The sequence below is a fragment of the Vidua chalybeata genome, chromosome 1, assembly GCF_026979565.1.
Source record: "Vidua chalybeata isolate OUT-0048 chromosome 1, bVidCha1 merged haplotype, whole genome shotgun sequence".
Lineage (NCBI taxonomy): Eukaryota > Metazoa > Chordata > Aves > Passeriformes > Viduidae > Vidua > Vidua chalybeata.
The window spans coordinates 3,433,174-3,454,227 of record NC_071530.1 but is presented as its reverse complement, the minus strand read 5'-3'; the positions used below and the strand labels follow the sequence as shown (position 1 = coordinate 3,454,227).

The window sequence follows — 21,054 nt, the reverse complement described above, 5'->3', positions numbered from 1 at the left end:
ATATGGCATGCACAAAAACCCCAGCAGAACTCTCACCTCTTTCTCCAGGGTGCCAGCTTATTGACATTTCTCCATCTTTAGCACATTAAATTTAGGAAGGGATGCTTGAATATATCACCCAGCACTTCTTATCTGTCATGTAGAGCTGCAGCCATTTATACTTTGGCTCTAAATCCTATTTTTTTTTCCCTTTCTTGAAAAAGAAAAATTGTCTCTCGTTTAAATATGCAAAAGGTTATGATTTTCAAAGGCTGTGCATTGCAGTCAGCTGCAAACAGCACAGCTGAGGCTTCTGCTTCCCTGGGGAAGAGCCCCTGTGCCATCAGCTCTGCATCCACAATGTCCCTGTACCTGCCAACACTTCAGAAATGTCTTTTCATCAACTTTTTATGAAAAAAAAATTTTACTTTTCATTATTCTTTTTTTTTTTAATTATTATTAATTTTTTTACTTTTCATTAACTCTTTTTATGAAATGCAGATTAACTGCTGAAAGAGTTGAGAACAACAGGACTTGTACTGCCAGGTTAACAAAAAATCCATCCTGTTATTTAGTACCATAGCCCTTTTCTGGGGAGATTTCAGTGTGGCACAAAAGGCAGAAGATGCTGGAGCAGAATCTGGGTCATGACAAGGCTCTGACAGCGAGACCTGTGGCTCATCTGTCAGGGTCTGAAAGGCAGCCAAGCCCTGCTGGTTTGTTTGGAATGAAGTCACCCTTTAAGGGGGAGATCTGGTGGTAACACCAGACCATCTCAATCCCTGCACGTTGTCCCTCCTTAAATCAAACCCTACCCTGCAGTGATATAAGAGTAAAATAGGGATTTGAGGGCAGGTATGCAATCTGGCACTGGGTTTGCTTTGCTTTAGTTTGGTTTCTAGTAATTCTGCAATGCTATTTTGTAATATTCTCTAAGGTTTTGTAATAATCGGCATTTTGTCACTTTTTGAAACCTCCTAGAGGTTCAGCTGAGGAAATGTTGTCTGGTTACTGGTAGGGTTTTCTAAGGAGGCCTCACGAGCAGTGCATGTGTGATAAATTCATTTTTGCACACCTTTTATGCTCCTATCCCAGTGCCATGTGAAATAAAGCATTCCGATAAGGAATCACACATGGATAGGAAATGCACTTTTTGCAGGATTAAGTAATAAGCTGCATTTTTACATTGTGGTTCATAAGAATTTTGAGATACCATTTGTAATGGCTGAGTATTCTTGATACAGCAATAGTAAATAATTATCTTAACACATAAAATGTTAGGGAAAGTAAAAAAAAAAAAAAATAGGAAAAAATTGGAAAGAAAGACTGAGCTGGATGTGTAACACACCTTCAGCAAGAACTGCTCTCAAATATGTTGTTCCATGCCAGTCCAGATTTTGTAGGTAGTCCCTCTAAAACTTCAACTTTTGAGGATCTCATCCCATAGCAATGTGAATAAAATTAAAAAAAAAAAAAAAATCAGGAGTGTTCAGGGTTGACTTCAACCAGGGAAGATTTTTCAGGATATAGGAAGGCTCCAGCTGTTAATAGGAAACATTTCTGGATATTCTGCCAAGGCTGTGATGTGGAAGAGAGTTTTCATCTGGTTTTTTTTGTGGTCATCTGCTGTTCCATCTCTGCTCTCCTCCTGTATCTGCTGCTCTCAACTCCTCAGAAAAGGGATTGAGGTGGATGTGTCTGAATTATTCATAATGTGTAAAAGGAAAAGCCCTCTAATTGTCACACCTTGTCTGAGATGTTCTGGAGTTCAGCTCCTGTGATTGAAGAAAGGAACTGGGTGTGATTTTGTTTCCCTGTCTCTCAAGCTCCTGTGAAATGTCAGTAATTAATTACTGCTTGTTTTGGTTTTATTGTGGCTAATACAGAGGTCCCTGCTGACTGTGAGTCTGGGCCTCTCTTTTATGGCTTCTCTGAAAGAATTTTGTGGTTTTATTTTTTCTTTGATGGGATGGGGAATTGAGACTCAAAGTTATTTTTCATCACCTATTCACTGCATGTCCTTGAGAGGGGGACATTTGTGCTGCATCCAAATCACTGGGCATGATCCTAATTCAGAGCTGCATGTTCTCAGGCTCTGAAAATATAATATATATAAAATATAAATAATATGACTATGGCAGAGATTATAGGGTTAAAGACAAAGGCCAAATCTCCCACTGGAAGTCATTATTTGTTAATATGTATTAATGGAGACATTAAAACATTTAATGAGTTAAATACTATAAAACAGGTAATGTGTCTTCCTACTCTCTGTGGTGTCCAGGGCATCATTAAATGACATCAAATTGTCATTTTTAAGCTTACAGATGCCCAAGACAGAAACACTGCATGTGGTTAAACAACAATGAATTACAAACATACCAAATCCCTTCTGCTGCATCACTGGGGGGAATTGTGTTGGTGGAACTGATCGCTCCTCTGGCAGGGATTTATCTGCCCAGAGCTCAGTTCTTCACTGTCAGGATGCCACTGTGAGCCATCAGAGATTCTGTTTCCTGAGAACTGCATTGAAATGTTTCTGCTCAAAAGCTGTTTCCAGATATTTAAATGCTGGTGCTCAACCATGTGCCCAGTGCTTCCACTGGCCTGATGCCTTGTGAAGGCTGCCCTAGAAGAGAGGCTGGACAGAGCTAAAGAATAAAACAGGGATTTATTCCAAGGATCTCCTCCATGGATCCACCTTGGGCAGCACCAGAGCCCAGCCAGGGCTGCACCCAAGATGAACCAAAATGGTCCCAAAATGCACGAGCGCTCCCGGGGGCTCTCACTGGGATCAGCTCTGCTCCATTTGCACCTTGCAGTTCATTGTCCCATTCCAGCTTTAGCCCATGCACTCCCATCCTGCTTGTTTTTCTCTCTCCAGCCCACGCTGTTTGTGCTCTTGGGCCTGAGATTTGGATCATTTGTCCTTGGTGCCCAGCTGGAGCAGGAATTGTTTTGTCTCCCTGCTCTGTGCAGAGAGCTCAGCATCCCCTCATATGAAGCCCAGACCCACACATGAAAGCAGCACAGAATCTGAAAATATAAAAGCTCAAACCTGAGGCATCAGGCCTACACAGTCTGGAGTGCTGAAGGTGAAAGAATGAGGCACAAATCAGAGTTTCCAAGAAGGAGGATGGGGATTGGATCCACCATCTGCTGGATCTGCAGCCACTCGAGTCACCTTGGGATCCCATTTTTGTTACCAGCAGGACACAAACACTGACACTGAAAGTCTCCCTCTCTCTTTTTTTTTTTTTTTTCAACCTGATAACTTAAGTCATAAATATTGCTCAAAACCAACTGTCCAAAGCATTAACTGGCTGTGAAAGGTGTTTCCTGATGCTCCTCAGCAGCACAGCCCTGAGACAGCCCTAAATACAGAGATAAGGTGCCCGTCAGCAGGCAGACAACCCTAAAAGCAAGAACTCTGCTTTGCAAGATCACCTAATAAAAGTGGCATTAGTAACACTCTCTGTGGTATAAACCCAGTCTGAGGGATCATGGTGGATAATAATGTTAGAGGGGAACAATTTGGAATTCTCTGTTTTGTGGAAAATTCAGTTGTTTTAATATCTGTTGTCATCCTGCAGGAGTGTGTTAATATATCTCAACTTTTTGTCTTCTTTATTTTTTCTTTTTTTTTCCTCTATTTGTTTTTGTTTGTTTGTTTGTTTTCTTTTAGGGTTTTGTTTGTGGGATTGTTTGGCTTTTTTTTTTTTTTTTTTTTTTTTTTGGTTCAGTTTGGTTTGTTTGCTTTTTTTTTCCCCATGGAGGAGATTGCATCACCTTTTAAAACTCAAAGTAAGAATTTTCCTTACCTCTAAACTGGATTACTTGAATGCCACCTCAGGGGGCCCCTAAGAGAGCTGGAGAGAGACTTTTGGCAAGGGCATGTAGTGACAGAACAAGGGGGAACAGCTTCAAACTGACAGAAGGCAGGGTTAGATGGGATATTAGGGAGAAATTCTTCCCTGTGAGGGTGCTGAGGCACAGAGTGCCCAGAGAAGCTGTGCCTGGCCCATCTTTTCCTTTCTGATCCCTTTAGCTGAGCTCCATGCTGGTGCCCTGACACCCCACTCAGTCTTCAGAAAAATGTTCTTTATTCCCCTCCCTGAGTTTTTACAGCAAAATAGTGATGAAACCTTCCAGAAACAAGGAGAAAGAAAGGCTAGCTGAGAAAACAACACTAAGCACAACCTTTTATGCAAAGATTTGATTCCTTTGGGGTGTTTTCAGTTGTGAAGTGATTTGTTTTTCATCCTCCACTTCAGCACAGTACCCAACCCAATGTCTCTGAGCACTGAAAGGAGAAGGAGGGAAGCTGAGAATAAGCTCATGCACTCCCAGTTACCACTGCTGGAACGAGCTTTTTGCCTTCCTTCTCCATTGATCTCCCCATTCCTGGATGCCCTTTGGGGAATATTGGAGTAAGAGCTGCAGCACGAGGCATTCACTGGAGCTGCCTGCAGGGAGGAAAGAAAGGGAAGAATGTGTGTGCTAGCTGAGGGCAAATAGCTTTAATTTAATTAACAGATTAATTAAAGCTTCCTCCCCTGGGCAGGGCATGTGTGTGTAGAAAGTGTTTCTGCAGCCTCCCGTAGCTGTTCATCAACGTGTTCCTGTTCCAAGTGTGACTCAGATGGGGCTCCACTGAACTTGCTGGGAGCCTCTACAAAACAAATTTCCTGCTGGGGACCTTTTCTCTTCAGGGTTTTGTTTAAAAGTAGTGAAGTATAAATGGGCAAATAATAACAAGTAATGACAAGAGCTTGCTTTGCAAATGAATGTGGCATCCAGGGGCACTGCAGAGCTCCTGAAAGCTTCTCTGTTTCCCAACGTCCCCGCAGTGAGAGAGCCCTGATGCCAGCACAGATTCCCTCAGTGAAAGTCCCCAAGAGCTCTTTGCAGCGTGAAAACCATTCAAGAATTTTTGGGAGCCCTGAGTCTGCACACTTTGCACGGGTCCTGAGGGAAGAAGAGAAGGCCAGCAGTGTCCTGGGCTAGATTAGGAACAAAGGCAGTGGATACAAGGAAATGTTTGTCCCCATCTACTCAGCACTTGATGGATCACTTGTAGCATCACAGAATCACAGAATGGTTTGGCTTGGAGGGGACCTTAAAAATTATCCAGTTCCACACCTGCCATGGCAGGGATGCCTCCCACTGTCCCAGGCTGCTCCAAGACCTGTGCAGCCTGGCCTTGGGCACTTCCAGGGATCCAGGGGCAGCCACAGCTTCTCCGGACACCCTGTGCCAGGGCCTCACCACCCTCACATGAGAGAATTTCTTCCTAATATCTCATCTAAATCTACTACTTCTGGGATATTGCATCCAGTTTTAGGCTCCTCAATGCATAAAATACCTCAGTCAACTGTAGGAAGTTCAAAGGAGGGACACTCAGATTGCCTGTGAGGAGAGGATGAGGGAAATTTGGCTTTTTTTGCCAGGTGGAAGGAGAGAAAATTAGGGGCCAACCTTGTAGCTGCCTTGTGGTATTTATGAGAGCATCAGGAGGAAAGAGCCAGGGTCCTCATCGTGCAGTGTGGCAGGAGAACAGCAGAATATTGGTGTAACCTGAAACAAAGGAGGTTCATATTGGAGAGAATCCTTTTTATTCTGAGAATAAGTGAGCACTGGAGTAAGTTCCACTGAGGTTGTGCATTCTTCAAATCTTCTTCAGAGTTTTCCAAAACGCAGGTGGAAAAAGCCAAATTAACCCTATATCGATTAATTGGAATTAACTAATTATGTTGATGCCTCTGCTTCCAGTGGAAGCTTGAGCTGGATTCTTCTGGAGGTCCCTTCCAACCTGAATTATCCTGTGCTTCCATGGTTTTCCCTGGAAGGCACATGAGATAGTTGACATCATTCAGGGAAAGCCACCAGAGACACCTGGGTGAAGGCAAAGAGTAGGAGAGACTGAAGCTTTAAACATAAAATCTGTAGACCAGGAAGAGAAGGGTAAAGCCCTAGGTTATCTTTTACATCCTCTTGATTTTGGGTTGCTCTGGCAACAGATACAGACTCTGCTTTAAACAGGGGACATTCTATTGCCAGTGCTGCCTAAAGAGTGAAAAAAGGTGTGCTTTTCCTGAAAATCCTCTGGAGAAAATAGGAGAGGAGGAGATGTCTTTCCATCTGTTGCTGTTGCTGACAGAAAATACAGCTGTAAAAATGATGGTCCAGGACCTTCTTAAAGATCATCTGGAACCCCCTATTCGGAGTTTGTGTGGAAATTTCAGGGTTCAGAGTAACCAGTAGTTTTGCCAAGACAGCAGATTGATCTAATATAGAAAATCTGGGAGCTGAAAAATCAAAATCATTGTCACCTACAGGTTTACCCCTGCAGATCAGCAGTTCCACAGATTATATGAACAGCGTGTCCCAGATTGCTCAGAAATTAAAGTGTTTCTATTTCAGCTCCCTCGTTTCAGGTGTTCAGCTGAATCTGAACATCTCATCCCAGATTTATGCTGATATAAATCCTCACTTCCCAGGCTGGCACGATGTGTTAAAAAAAACATAGATCCCACCCTCCAACTTCCACTCCAGTCATTTTTATTAATTGATTAATCTGAAATTCTGTGCTAAATCTGAAATGGTTACCTGAGGCTGGAGTAGTAGGACAACAGAGGAAAAAAATACTCATTATTTTTCCTCCTTTGTCAATCACAAATTCCAGCAATTTACATGTGCATGACTTGCCTGTAACCCCCCATCCAGGAAATCTCTTGCTGTGACAAGAGACTTGGCCAAACCCTGGATCCACGCTGGGCTGTTCTCTTGCCAACAGCTCTGCCTGTGTCAGGAGCTGGAAAGTGTCCTTGGAGGAGATTGTCAGTGATATTTGCAAGTCCTGCAGCCCTGCCATCCTGCAGTGAGGCCATGCAACCCAATCTTGCTCCATGCTAGAAGCTCTCAAAATGATGAGAATCTTCCCGTGAAGTTTAGTAAGGGAGTAGAGACTCTGATTTGAACACTTAAATTCCATTTCTTTTGAACAATTTGAAAAATAAGTGGGAATTGCAATGCTGGCAGGAGGTTATCAGCTTTCAGGCTAACATTCACCTCTGAGGAATGAAGGAAAGATCCAAACTGGGCCACTGGGAGTTGTACTTCAGAATTTTATCTTTGGAGAGGAAATTCCTAGGAATTGCTGGAGAAAGCCATTTTTATGCAATATAAAATCAGCGATCAGAAGGGCTATTAAGCCCTTAGTTTCATCTCAAGCACATTATGACTAGCAGGATTTTTAATCACTTTTCCAGTGAGTGATTCATCCTGCCAGTACAAGGCTTTGAGAAGCATCACCTGCTATTAGAGATAGGGTAAAAGGATATGTTGGTTTAATCCAAGATGACACTTCCCATGGAAGTCCTCAGCTATCCTGAGAATGCTCCACAATGCTCAAAGAGGGGATTTACAACAGATTTCCAAGATAAGGCAGCTTGCAAAAAGATATAGAGGGGTTATTTACAAGAGCATGTGGTGACAGAACAAAGGGAAATGGCTTCAGACTGGAAGGGAGTAGGTTTAGATTAGATATTGGGAAGGAATTGTTCCCTGTGAGGGTGGGGAGGCCCTGGCACAGGGTGCCCAGAGCAGCTGTGGCTGCCCCTGGATCCCTGGAAGTGTCCAAGGCCAGGTTGGATGGGGCTTGGAGCAGCCTAGGATAGTGGAAGGTGTCCCTGCCCATGACAGGAAGATTGGGAAAATATCTCTTAACATCCCTCCCAACCCAAGCCATCCCATAATTCTCTGATACTACTAAAATCCAGTCCAGGCAAACTCAAAAATAGTTTTACCCATGTTGTGTAACACCTCTTTTGTCCAGCATTCAAATCAGAAGGCATCCACTGAGAGAAGAGAAGTGTTGATTGTGCTGCTGCTATTTTCTAACCTGCAGTGGGATGTGCATCTCTCCAGGAGTGTCAGAAGGCACCCATATCTGAAATTTCCATCAGCCACTTGGAAAGGGATCCATGCCTTTTCCTGGCAGCATGTTCTGCTGATGGGTATTTTTTTTTTTCCCCCCGCACAATTGGTTTAAAGCGTGGTGTCCAAGCTCTGCTGCAGATTGTACATTTGTGGCTGGGATTGAAGGAGTTCCCAATGGCTTTACCCTTTCACTCGGTGTGAAGTGTTCTGAAATCACAGCAGCTTGGATGCCATTTACTCAGGAAGGCAGAAAACGCAATCAAGTGGCAAACCTCAGACATTTCTGGGGACAACAACTTGTTGGGCTGCCAAGCCACTGTTGTGGGGCCCAGCAATGATGCAAATCAGTTCTGGAAAAGAATCCAGATAGTCAGAGCTCCTTCCCAAACCCCTCTATTTTTAACACAGCCTTTTGCAAGTCTTGGCCCTGGTGTGACCAGTTGAATCATTGCTTGGTGGGAACAGGGAGTCAACGGTGTTGTTTCCATGACAAAGTGAGCCTCTTTTGGCAATGCTCACAGAACAATTTATCATTTTTGAAGCTAACTTTTCAATACTGGAAGTCATAATAGAATTAGTAAAACGTGTGCAATTCAGCTTGAAGTGAGTGATCTCATCTACCTTGTGGATTAAACTCCTCTCTTGCATTATTTTAGAAACAGCACTTAGGCAAAAGTTGAATCACCCTCTAATTCATCTTTGTGTTGATGTAAAACCATAGACATGAAAGATTTAATGAAGATTTGCTGTTGTTGTTTTTGATTCCTATCTGTCCCTTCATTACCCCTCTCACTGTCAGAGTGCCTGACATGGCATGTCCTGAATGGAGTAGAAATGTTCCCATTTACTTAAAAAAAGGGGAAAAAATCAGGACTTTACAGACTTAACACAAAAATGAGGAGAAGAGGAAAGAACTGAATTGCCAACTGAAGTGGTACTGAATTGCCATATTTGATCTGGCATATTTGATCTTTATAGAAATGCCAAGTGAATTCCCATCTCACCATCACATCATTACTAGGACTTCAAAGCAGATTTTCTTATCCTGGAGGTTCTCAGGAGTGCTGGGGACATCTTCACTTTTGAGTAAACTCATGTAGAAAAATCAAGTTTTATAGCAGTTGTGAATATTCTTACTGAGAACAAAATGAGCAAAATGGTGGTTTTTGAATAACTGAATGTAGTCAAAGACAGTTCAAGTTTTTTGGCTGGACTGTTCTGCATGGTTCATGTGTATATATAATTATACAGACCAAATTTATATAAACATATATGGAAAATATAATTATATATTCCAAATTTATTGTAAATATATAAGTTGCAATATAACATGATATAAATTTTACCACAATTTCAAGGGAACAGCAAAGAGTTTGCACAAAGCACATACCAGTTTATATTTGTGGTGGCCATCTTAATAAAAACCACATAAGGGAAATGAAAGCTCTGAATTTGTTGTGCCTCTAGTGTTCTGACAGCTTCTTGTGTTCTCTCAGAACCAAACAGATATTGACTGTCTTTTACTGTCTCTGTATCTAAATGAATATACACATTTTCTAAACTGATGTGAATCAGACTCTTTCACTTCACTGAGAGTAATAAATTTTTCAAAGACCTGTGAATTTCATGCACTATCGACTTGGATTCTTGATTTTTTCTAGTATGTGTCAAAACACTCTTTAACTGCACATATCACTGATCTCTTCTGGGAAACTGAGACCAGGCTGTCTCTGCTGAGCACAGGAAATTGCAAATGTCCTCGAGGCAGAAGGAATGGAATCACAGGGCCTGGAGTTCAGGCTTATGCTGCCCTTGGAATCGGGCTCTGCCTTCACTTGTTGAAGCCTGACTTGGCAGATTAAAGGCTCTGCCACTCCATGGTCAGTGGAGAAACATCCAACCCTGGATCCTTTCAGGAAAATGTGATAACATTAAAGTGTCTCTGCATTCAACAGACAAACCTTTTTGTGGGAAATGGAAACTTCCATGTGGAACTTCCACTTACCAATGTGGGAAAAACAGAAACTTCCAGAGACACGGGAGGGTTTGATTTGCAGCCTTAGAAGAAGCTTGGATTAATGTAAAAATACAATACATAGACATTAAGTAGGAAATCATAAACTTATGTTTCTGTAGTTGTAAGTAAAAATATGTCTTAAGCAAGTTAAAAAACTGTATTAATAAGATGGTGAAGGGTTTATAATGTAGTAATATGGTTGTATAGAGCAAGCTAAGAGTTTAAAGAAGTTGTAATAAAAGCATATGTGTGCAAGTGTGACAGAAGCCCATTGGATAAAAGTATCAACAGTGCAGCAAAATTAAGTAAAGGTGATAGGTTAGAAAAGCAAAATAAACTTTGTGGCAACTGTCCATGGGATTAGAAAGTTCTGTGTTGTCTTGTAACAAAGAACTGGTGACTCCTTTGTGCTATGGCCGACTGCTTGCTCCTCTAAAATCTCACAGCCTCTGAGACTGATGTTTAGCTGAGCAATAAATTGTTTTTTTGTGGTCCCATCCCTTCAATTAAAGCAGAATAATAATGCCTTTTGTTATGAACAATTCAAGCCTTTTTGATTTTCCCAGATATGGAATTGTTTGTCAGCAGGGATGACAGGCAACTCCTATTCTCTCCTCTGACCCTGAGGTTGATGCTTCCTCCTTTTCTTTGCTTTCTGTTTTGGTTTCCATGTTCCCCAAAATTATTTTTTTTTAAATCTGTTGATGAACTGCTACGGAATGGCACGAAGATGGTGATGGGAAGTCACATCAGAATATTGTGGCAACAGTGAAAGCTGGAGGAAAGCTGCAGGGACAGGGGAAGCACGTGGCTCTGGTGCTCTCTCTATCCACACCTAAGCCAGGATTAGTGAGATACAGCTGACTAAATTTAATCAGTTTAGTCAGAGACCTCTGACTAAATGTGCCAGTCTGCAAGGAGAGCAGTAAAGTCTGAGCTTTAAACCTTTGTCTTCCTTTACAATCAATCAAGTCCTGACTTTTATACACCTCTAGCAAAGAAGATACCAAAAAAAAAAAAAAAAAAAAAAAAGATAAATCACACTCTTTTGTCGTTTCACTGTAGATTGAATCTAAATTTTCTTATCAAATGTGTCTGAGAACAGGGGCATGGTGGGTTTCTTAATATTCTAGAGTGGAATCATAGAATGGTTTGGGTTGGAAGGGACCTTAAAGCTCATCCAGTTCCACCCCCTGCCATGGCAGGGACACCTTCCACCATCCCAGGTTGCTCCAAGCCCTGTCCAGCCTGGCCTTGGACACTTCCAGGGATCCAGGGGCAGCCTGGAATAACCTGGAATAACCTGTTGTGGTGTCTCACTAGCCTCCATCCTTGGATGGACTTTGGATAAATATAGGCATCTATCTGTGGCATTTATCATCCACAATTTCAAGCTGAAGAGGTCTGCAAGTTAACAGGAAGTGCGTGAAGAAAGATTTCAGTTTATTTAGCCACATCCTGCTTGCATAGACAATGCCTTATTATTATTATTATTATTAGTATTAGTATTATTATTACAATATTATTACTAAATGACAGCTTTTCTAATCTGTACCTGGTGAACTGCATAGAAACTGCCACATTTGTGTGTTGAGACAACCCCTGGACACTCCAGACCTGGGTAACTGTGGAGAGTGAACCTGCACTAACAGCAGATCTCTGCTTTTTTGTTATTTCCCTTTATCTTTTTAAAATATATTCTAAGAATTGAATGTCAGCCAATGCAATTTTCTCTGTCTTCGAGGATGCTTAGGGGATGATGTAGCAAAGGCCCTTATGTTCTTGGGAGATCCTGGAGTTCTGTGACAATTTATCTTTTCCAGGCACTTGGGAGCCCTTAAAACAGAACTGTGTTTGTTTTGAAGACAAACAAATCTAATATGGTTGTGCCTGGTGTGTCCCCCGGGGGAAAATAGCTGAAATTTATTACTGGGATCTTGGAGTTGATGAAGCTGTGCAGCATTAGGAGTTCCTACAAATGGTGAGGAAAGCTTTCCAGGAGAGTTCATCAGGAAATCCTCTCTATCCTTGAAATAGCAGTGGTGGCTTTTACAAAAAAAAAAAAAAAAGTGTGCAGATGGTTCAGAGCATCATCACACAAACAAAAGCACAACACAAGCACCATCAAACTGGATTAGTACAGATTCACTGAATGGTGTGGCTTAGAAAGGACCTTGCAGATAAATCTCATTCCAACCCCTGTCCTGGGCAGGGACACCTTCCACTATCCCAGGCTGCTCCAAGCCCTGTCCAACCTGGCCTTGGACACTTCCAGGGATCCAGGGGCAGCCACAGCTGCTCTGGGAACCTGTGCCAGGGTCTCAGCACCCTCACAGGGAAAAATTCCTTCCTAAATCTTGATCTGAATCCCCCCTCATTTATTTTAAATCCATTCCTCCTTGTCCTGTCACTATCTGCCTGTGCAGAGGTTTCTCTCTCTCTTTTTTATAAGCCACTTTAGGCTTACAGAGGAAGGAAGGATTGCTGCTGGAAGGATTTCACCTGACTTGGGATTTGCTCTCAGGTTTTGCTGGGTGGTGCATCCCTGATCCACCCTGTTCACTCCATTCCCTGGGAGGTGAGAGAAGGAAAGTTGAGCTGTGCAGAGCTCCAAAAGAACCCAGAGTAGAATAAATTTGGGGATTTCTGTCCTTGTTTGCTTGTTCCTGATTAACAGATAAGGGGAAGCAGATCCCACATCACTTCCTCTGTGGTTTTCCATTGTCAAGAGTGAAGGAAATGGGATGGGAAATAAAATAACAAAAGTGCTTCAGTGAACCACAGTTATTATAGTTTTTATTAATAATTCATTTTTTTATTTTTGTTTTCTATTGGGATAATACATTTTTTTTAATATTGTGATGGGGTTTTGTATTATGAAGGGATGGATGGTTGTTAGGTTTTTTGGGGGGGATTTGTAACATAATTATGAATTTATTTTGTAGATATAAGGTAGGTTTTTTTAATTTTTGTGAGAGTATTTATATGTGTTACTAATTTTAATTGTTTGAGAAATCATAGTGATGTTTGCTTTTGTGTTTAGTATGCTTATAATATAAATTCTTTTACTAAGGTGTGTTAGAATGTGAATTAGCTTTGGTTGTTCATTGCTAATACATTTTATTTAAAGGACATTAGTTGCTGGGTTAAAGTCTTTACAAGGTATTTTTTGGTATATAACTTGTTTATTTATATTTATTGGTGATGCAATAATAATAGTTATTGTTGTCTTTGAACAACAATTTGTTGTCTTTGAATTATTATTATATAGTATTGTAAGTAAGAGCTGAAATTATCAGTCTTCATTATAATTTGTTGAGATGACTTTCAATTTGGATAAATTGAAAGTCTAAGAATTTTATTACTGTCTTTGTTTATAATTAGAAAGTTTTTTTTGTTGTTGTGAAGTATTAGTAATTCTTGTGGGAATGTATTTATTTTAAAAGTCTTTTAAAAAATATATTAATTTGGAAGCTGCAATTCTAATTGTAATGGCGTGAATTATAACATCTGTATTGTCTCACTCTTCATATGAGACTAAAAATAGAATAAAAGTTTTTGAAACACCTCTCAGTTGCCCCAGCTCTGGGTCAGAAAAGGGCTTAATCTGACAAATCACCTTCAGCCAGGGCACTGAATTCCATGGTGTTTTTCACTGGGTGGGATTTGAACCTCAGCCATGCCCCTATGAAGTGATCTCATGAAATCTGAGGTTTTATTCTCCTTTAATTGATATTCCCTGGTCACTGTCTGCTACAGGATTGAAATCCTGTATTGATTTCCAGAAATGGGTCACATCCTTATTTTGCTGTTGCTTTGGGATTGCCTGGATTGTGTTGGCTGCAATGTTTTTTTCTTAAAATAAATTTTTATTCCTTTCTTTTTTCCCCCTTTGCTTTTTTCTTGTAGTGGGCTGAACTAGAGAATTAAAGATAGAAAACAGAAAAAAAAATATTTGGATCAAGTCAGCCTGGTTTATTTGACATTGTATTATTTTTGGCAAAAGAATTTGCCTTGAATTCTCTGGAAATAAATAAAGGTAACACTGAAGAATGAACAGGGTGAAAGAATAAGAGAAACAGCTTTTAATTTGGTTTAGATTCCAGAGAGATTTTAATGAATTGTGCAAAGACTCATAAGAAACTGGTGGAAGATCAAACCAAGCTGAAATTTATTCCTAATTCTTCTTTAAATTATTTTTGTATTTAGACATACCCTTGTTCAGCTTTATATGAAGAAGGAATTCAATAAAATAAAACAAACATGTTAGAAATCACATTTTGACATGGAGAACAGTATAAAACCCCCAAATAATTTATGAGAATTTTAATTACTTAATTAGGCCTTAGACCTGCTAGAAGAATAAAAGGAGTAAAAGAAGAAAAAAGGGAAAGAAAATGAACTTTGTTACAGTTTTTTTCTCAACTTTAAAAATATTTTTCTTTCTTATTTTCTTTTTTTTTTCCTTGCAATGGGTTCTTAAAACTTACTGACACTTCCTGATCACCTCACAAACTATTTTATTCTTGTAACTATTTTTTTTTCCCCCATTTCCCCCCATATTTCAGGTTGCAGCAACCCATTCCAACTGCATCATTAAAAAGGAGCAAGAGACTTGTCTGGAGAAGATCCGGAGGGCGACGGCCCTGAACCCTCTCAATGACTCTTCTCCGGGTGAGTTTCAGATCCTGCACCTTGAGCTGACAATTTAAAATGGTTTTCACCATTTCCTGTGATGCCTGGAGGGGTTTTCAGCCCTGTCAAAGCAAACACTTCATGGTAAGAGGAGCATCACTGCTGCCGAATGAGCTTGGGGAAATTAAAAACAAAAATTCAATCAATGGGGGTGCATGAGAACCATTCCTGGTTATTATCAGAGGTCAGGAATTTGTTTCTCTACTTAAGGGCACAATATGCCTGCAAAATGAATAATATTTTTTTTAAAAAGTAAATTAAAAAGAAAAGGATGGCTGGATGATTTTTGCCTTTATGACAGCAGCTTTGGGGACAGGATGTGACACAAAGCGCTGCTCTGGAGCAGCTCGTTTTCCGTCCTCATCTCAGCAGTAATTTGGGTATCTCTCACATGATCTGAGGCCCTTTGCAGGGATTAACGTTGTGGTGTCTGTAATCTTGATGAAGGGTACTCGTGCTTTTGCTGAGATAAGAAACTGAGGCAGCGGGCAAAGAAATTTATAGTTTAATATCCTGTCTTATTTCCTCCTGACTGCAGCAGGAGCTGCCTGTGGCCAGCACCAAGGAGAGAAGGGCAAAGAATGACAAAGAAACTAATTGGAAATCAGGGTCCATTTACTGAGTGCTGTCCAAACTGCTTCTGCTGTGACTGGAATTGCTAAAACCACAGAGAAAAGCTGATAAAACACATTGTGTGCGACAAAAGAGGGGAGCTTTGTCTCCCCTTTTTCTTGCAGCACGTTTTAGTGCAGAAGTAAAGCAGGTCAGAATGCAGGCATCTGTGTTATCAGTGTCCTCTAAAGCAACCTGTTCCTGCATTTTAACTGTGAGGAGTATTTCCATCCGAAAGGAGGGTTTCCATCAGGGTCCTGCTATTTACCTCGTGCATAAATTCATTTCTGTTCTGCTGCCCTCTCGGGGGTCTGGAGATCGAGGTGACCCCAAGATTGTAAAAGTCCCGGCTTCCCAGCCCGTGCAGCCAAAGAAGTCTGAATGCGTAGGGTTGGCTTCTCAAAGTTTATTTTTCCTTATCTATAACATTCTTTCTCTGACCTGCTGAGCTCTGTCTAGGAAGGAGACAGCATTCTGTCCGCAGTCTAGGGCGGTGTTTACATTTTATACTGAAAACTATATTGTACTAAACTAGTAAATACTAAACTATGTACTAAACTATTATATACTAAAAACTATATATTGTACTATGTTTACAATAACGTGCCAATATCTATCACTTATGTTGGACGGTGTGTCTCTATCTTAAACCAATAGAAAAGTGTCACCATCACAGCAAGACATGGAGAGCAAGAAGAAGGAGAAGAAGGTCAGGACACACCCAAATCCCTCCATCTTGTCCCCTTGTACCCCTTATTTTAAAACCCTAAAATTCTACTTTTTCACCCTGTGTTAACTCAACTATCACACTACTCAAACCCTTGTGACCTGTAAACCTTCACACAAAGTTGGCAGTTTTTTCCATGGGCTAAAATCAAAGCCACAGGTGTTTGTGACTTTGTGCCAAGGTCTCCAAGCCCCCTGCCAGGGTCTCAAGACAGCCAGGACAGCCAGAGGGATGTCCTGGGTTCCAACACTGCCCAGCTCTGGGCAGAGGAACCGTGGGGTGTGGTGGAAGTGAGGAAAGCTCAGTGTACCTCGGGCACTTCATTCCACCCCAGGGATGTGGTTTTGACATCCTCTTTGTGCTTTACACAAGAGCTTCCCAATTTTTCCCTGGTCCAGAAGTGACATGAGCAAGGAAAACGGAAAAAAAGCCTGTTTCTTGCCTCCTACCCCCAGAATGGTGCCAGAAGTTGATCATGAGACCTATTTCTTCTGCTTTATGCAATGGCTATTGTATGGATTCAGGAATTCATAGAACTCCCCAGGTGAGAGGAGACCATTTCACCAGGCAGCTTTTATTTCTTTATCACCCAAATCCAGAATAACCTTGACAGCTGGGGACTGTTCACACTGAGCTCCTCCCCCTGCCTGTTCCAAATGGAAAGGACACGGCTCAGAGATGGAGGAAGCCCAGAGCCATTGGAAAAGGCTTTTGCATCTCAATGTGATGAAATTGTATCACCCACTCAGGCAGGAAGGGACTGGATCCTTTCAGGCTCTCACTCCGAGCAGAACCCAGCTGCTCCCTGTACTGCTCCCCCAGTATTTGCAGGCTGAATCACTGGGAAGATTTTCCCAGGCTCATCGAGCATCTTTTAGTTGTTCCCCACATCCTGTGGCAACGAGTTCCACAGATGATGTGGCTTAGAGTTAAAAAAAAAACATATCCCCTCCAAGAGTTTAATCTTCCAGTGAAGGATTCTGGTGTATTTCTTGTTTGAAAGCCCTTTTATTCCATGGATCCTGCTTGCTGGCCTTTTTCTCTGCATTTTAAATTATTTTTTAAATTTTTTTTTGTAGACATGTTTTAAATTTATTTCGTTTCACCTCTGGGACTACAGCATTTCACTCTAAGTCCTGACCTCGAGGCTCGCCTTTCATTATTTCATGATACTTTTTTCAAGCCAGATCCTGCCACCCTTATTCTCAACAAAGCTTGATCTCCTTAGTTAAAGGATATCAACAAAATTCTACCACCTTCTTACTGGTTGAATTTGTGGGAGATGTTTCACAACAAAACTCCCTGAAGATGCAGTAACTCTCCAGAAATTAAGCAGTCATAAGTGCAGGGTGTTGATTCCTCTTGAATTTCTCCTTCTGCACACAAACTATTTTTTATTTGGGAAAAATGAATTTTTTTTTTTTATATTCAGCACTAAGACTTACTAATGATAACAGTTAGTGGAGAAATGTTGTCAGCTTGTCTCTTTCAAAGAAAGAGAAAGATAGGGAATAACTCCCTTGCTTGTCAGAAACAGCTGAAAGAAAGAAGAAATCCCTCCTGACTGGTGAACAAAATTCTGTTCATTCAGAGGAGAAGCACACAATTACCTCTTTGACTATTCCTGCCTTAAAATTCCCATAGAAAAATTCAATATATAAAATTTTTGAGAATTTATTTCTCCTCAGTGGGGCTGCAAGGTCTGAGATGGGATCATGAGCTTTTAGGAAATCTGTAGGGGCTTGTGAACGTGGTCAAGTTACTGTGTCTTTAAAGAAAAATCCCTCTCTTATGGCAGGTGACACAAAGAGGGTCAGGTACAGAACTTGGGTCTGGGACATGAACAGGCTCTGTATTCTGTATTTCTGCATGTGTTTCTATTCTCTAGAAAAATATTATAAAATATTAGGGTGCTTCTCCAAGGCGCCCACGTGGTGCAAAATGTGACAATGGTAAAATCTCTGCTGTTCAGAGACCTTGTTTTCTGCACTGGCAATTCTCTGCATGGGAAGCCCCATCCTTGGGTGGCAAGAGAGGAACAACAACTTCTGGTTCCTACATTTTGCCAGAATTCAGCTCTGCTGCCTCTGCTTTACCCCCTTGCTGTGTTCAGTGAACACAAACATCGACCAAATGGAGTTTCTGATATTTCCTCCTTTCTCTCCCACTCTACCTCTCATGCCCAGATGTTCTGCTCATTATTTCTTTATTCTTCACAGCAGTTTCCTCTCCTTCTGCTGCTGGGCCATGCCTTTAATGCTTCAGAGGCAATGATTGCCTTGAGATTTTCTGTTTTTTTTTTTTTTTTGTTTTTTTTTTTTTTTTTTTTTTTTTTTTTTTTTTTTTTTTTTTTTTTTTTTTTTTTGTTTTGTTTTTCTTTTTTTTTTTTTTTTGTTTTTGTTTGTTTTTTTTTTTTTTTTCTTTTTCCCATTTGTTTTATGATGGATTCTTCCTCTTAAATGCTTTAAATTCCTTAGGAAACTTTATATGAGAAGAAATAGGGGGCATGTGCTGACCCTATGTGTCCATTCCCGTTCAGTCATCACTAACAGCCTGAATGGAAAAGAGAATTCAAAGGAAATGAAATCTCAGCAGGACCCAGAATCAGACTCCCTTGCTCTGGAGGAGGAATTAAACTGATAAAGGGGAGTAATGAAAGCCAAAGGCAGACAAGAGAGGAAGGAGAGCAGAGATTACTCCATACTCAACTTCCCCAGGCAGTGGTGCCAGGCTATTTCTTACATCAGTGTTTCCAATTTCCTTTGTTTGAGTTGTTATCCCAGTCCTACTCTGGAGCTGCCCCAGTTTGTGCTGGACCCTCTTTCTAGCTCTCACCAGCCCTCCAGTTATTTTCTGCCAGATCAGAACTGATAAATCTCACTGCTGATCCACATGCACCCTTTTTTATTTCTATTTCTCCCATCCAGACTCTACTGACCTGTTCCCAGCCCTGGGGCTAGGAAAGACTGACACAGGAGTTACTCAGATATTAATGACAGTTTCCTGGGTTAGCTGCATTTAGCAGGAGATTTATCTAATTAAATGTTGACACCTGCAATTGCATCTGCACTACAAATGAACAAGTCACCTTCCTCAGTTTGTAGCTCTGGATGTCTACCAAGCAGAGCCTGAGACATAATTTATTTCATCCTCAACATAGATTAGATGATGTCTGTTTTTTCTCTCTGGGCACATGGAATAAAGGGTGACTGTCAGTTCTAAATAATCACATTTAGGTATCTACATTTGATCAGAAAAACCCCACCTTTAGCTTCTGTCTTTGTTATATTGAACAGGTCATGCTGGAGGTCTGGATTACCCCAAAAATCTGAATTGTGATGGAAAGAAGCATGCTGATGAAATGGAGAACCATAGATTGGCATGAAATATTTTTCCCATCCTGTTCCCTCTCTTGCATTCCACTGTTAGAACCAGATATTCCAGACGTGTCCCTTGAGTGTGGCTCCCTCTCAAATAGTAAGAGATTTCCTTGAGTGATTTGCAGATTTGTGTCTACAATTTAGTGTTGAAAGTGCCTAAAATGCACTAACCTGGAACGAGCCAAAGTGTGCCAAAAGTGAGCTCAGCACAAGAATTTGAACAGAAGAAATGATGAGGCCTCGGTGATTACGTGGTTCATGACTCACTGTCAAATCAATCTTTAAACTGCAGCCCTTGTTTACAGTCCCACTCCTCCTGTCCTTCTGAAAAATGTAGAGAGGAAGCAACATTCCCAGGCATGTCAAGGAATTGAAAGGAAATAAGGATTTGAAGGGATGTGATGATTCCTGCAAGGAATCACATTGAATTCTTGTTAAAAGTTACCCTGCAAATCAACAGGAAAGAAACTGGTAAGGGCACCAGGAGGTAGGAGATGGTAATTAGGAGGCAGCGTGGTGATGCAAGGAGAGGTTTTGAATTATGTTTCCATCACACGAAGATGATGGAGCAGGTTTTTTTTTTTTTTTTTCAGTTTCACATTTTTTATTGAGTGTCTCATCAGCTTCTTGTTCTCTCAGAGCCTTTGAATTATCTGCTGTTATTTCCCCTGGCACCACTGGGAAGACATTACTTCACTGTGTCTCCCTTATTGAAGCAGCTGTGCCCAAGAACAACAGGACTAGCACTGAATCCAAGCTAATGAATTCCTAGAGTTGGAAGGGCATAGATAAGAAAATGTCTCTACAACCTGGAAGTTTTCTCTGTGGCTCCTTGTAAAGTAGAATACACACACAGATAGCTCTGATCTCTATGGATCCATCTCTCCTTGGTCAAAGATGCATTTTTGGGCACTGATGGATTTATCCATGTGACACTGCCTAAAGTGTCTTCTACTAAATTCATATTAGAGCTGGTAGGAACAAGGAAGAATTTCAAGGGAGAAGCCAGGGGCATGTGATGACAGACACGGGGTCTGTGCTTATTTCTGGTATCTATTCTGTAGAGCCTTTGTCTGAACGAGTCTCCTGTGCACCCTCTGGGACCCAAGCTGTGATCAAACTTTGATTTTTCTCAGGCAAATGCAAGGAGAAGTGCTTCACTTACCTCTGTGTTCCAAGCATCGATTAATTCTTTAACTCTTTGTTGAATTTCTCTTGACTTTATCATCGTGATTTTTAGATGTTTTTGGGAAAGGGGGAATGGTTTTAAGTGAAAAAGGGGAGATTTAAATTAAATATAGGGAAGGAATTCTTCCCTGTGAGGGTGCTGAGGCCGTGGCACAGAGTGCCCAGAGAAGCTGTGGCTGCCCCTGGATCCCTGGAAGTGTCCAAGGCCAGTTTGGATGGGAATTTGAGCAGTTTGGGACAGTGGAAGGTGTCCCCATGGCTGGGGGTGGGAACTGGATGAACTTTAAGGTCCCTTCCAGCCCAAACAGTTCTAGGATTCAGTAAGTTTGTTCACCTAAGAGAGTGGATGAATTCCTGTCAGCTCAAAATGGGTTTATAAAGTAGAGAGATCTTTATCAGTGCTAGATATTGAAACTGCATTTATAGTCAAGAGGTCAAAATCAGAACTTGGAGCTCCCTGCAAAAAATACTTACAGAACTTACATTTGCCCTATTTTTGCATCTACCTTCTGCTG

General features: G+C 41.1%; 1 protein-coding gene across 5 annotated transcripts in view; it reads left to right on the top strand.

The window, feature by feature from the left end:
- The window catches only part of ADCYAP1R1 (ADCYAP receptor type I), a 144,159-nt gene that overhangs the window by 44,595 nt on the left and 78,510 nt on the right, over positions 1–21,054 (top strand). For all 5 annotated transcript variants that reach the window (XM_053958533.1, XM_053958523.1, XM_053958514.1 and 2 more), the window contains one exon: positions 14,506–14,611. In XM_053958533.1, the coding sequence (XP_053814508.1) occupies positions 14,506–14,611 (106 nt within the window). The remainder of the gene's footprint in view (positions 1–14,505; positions 14,612–21,054) is intronic.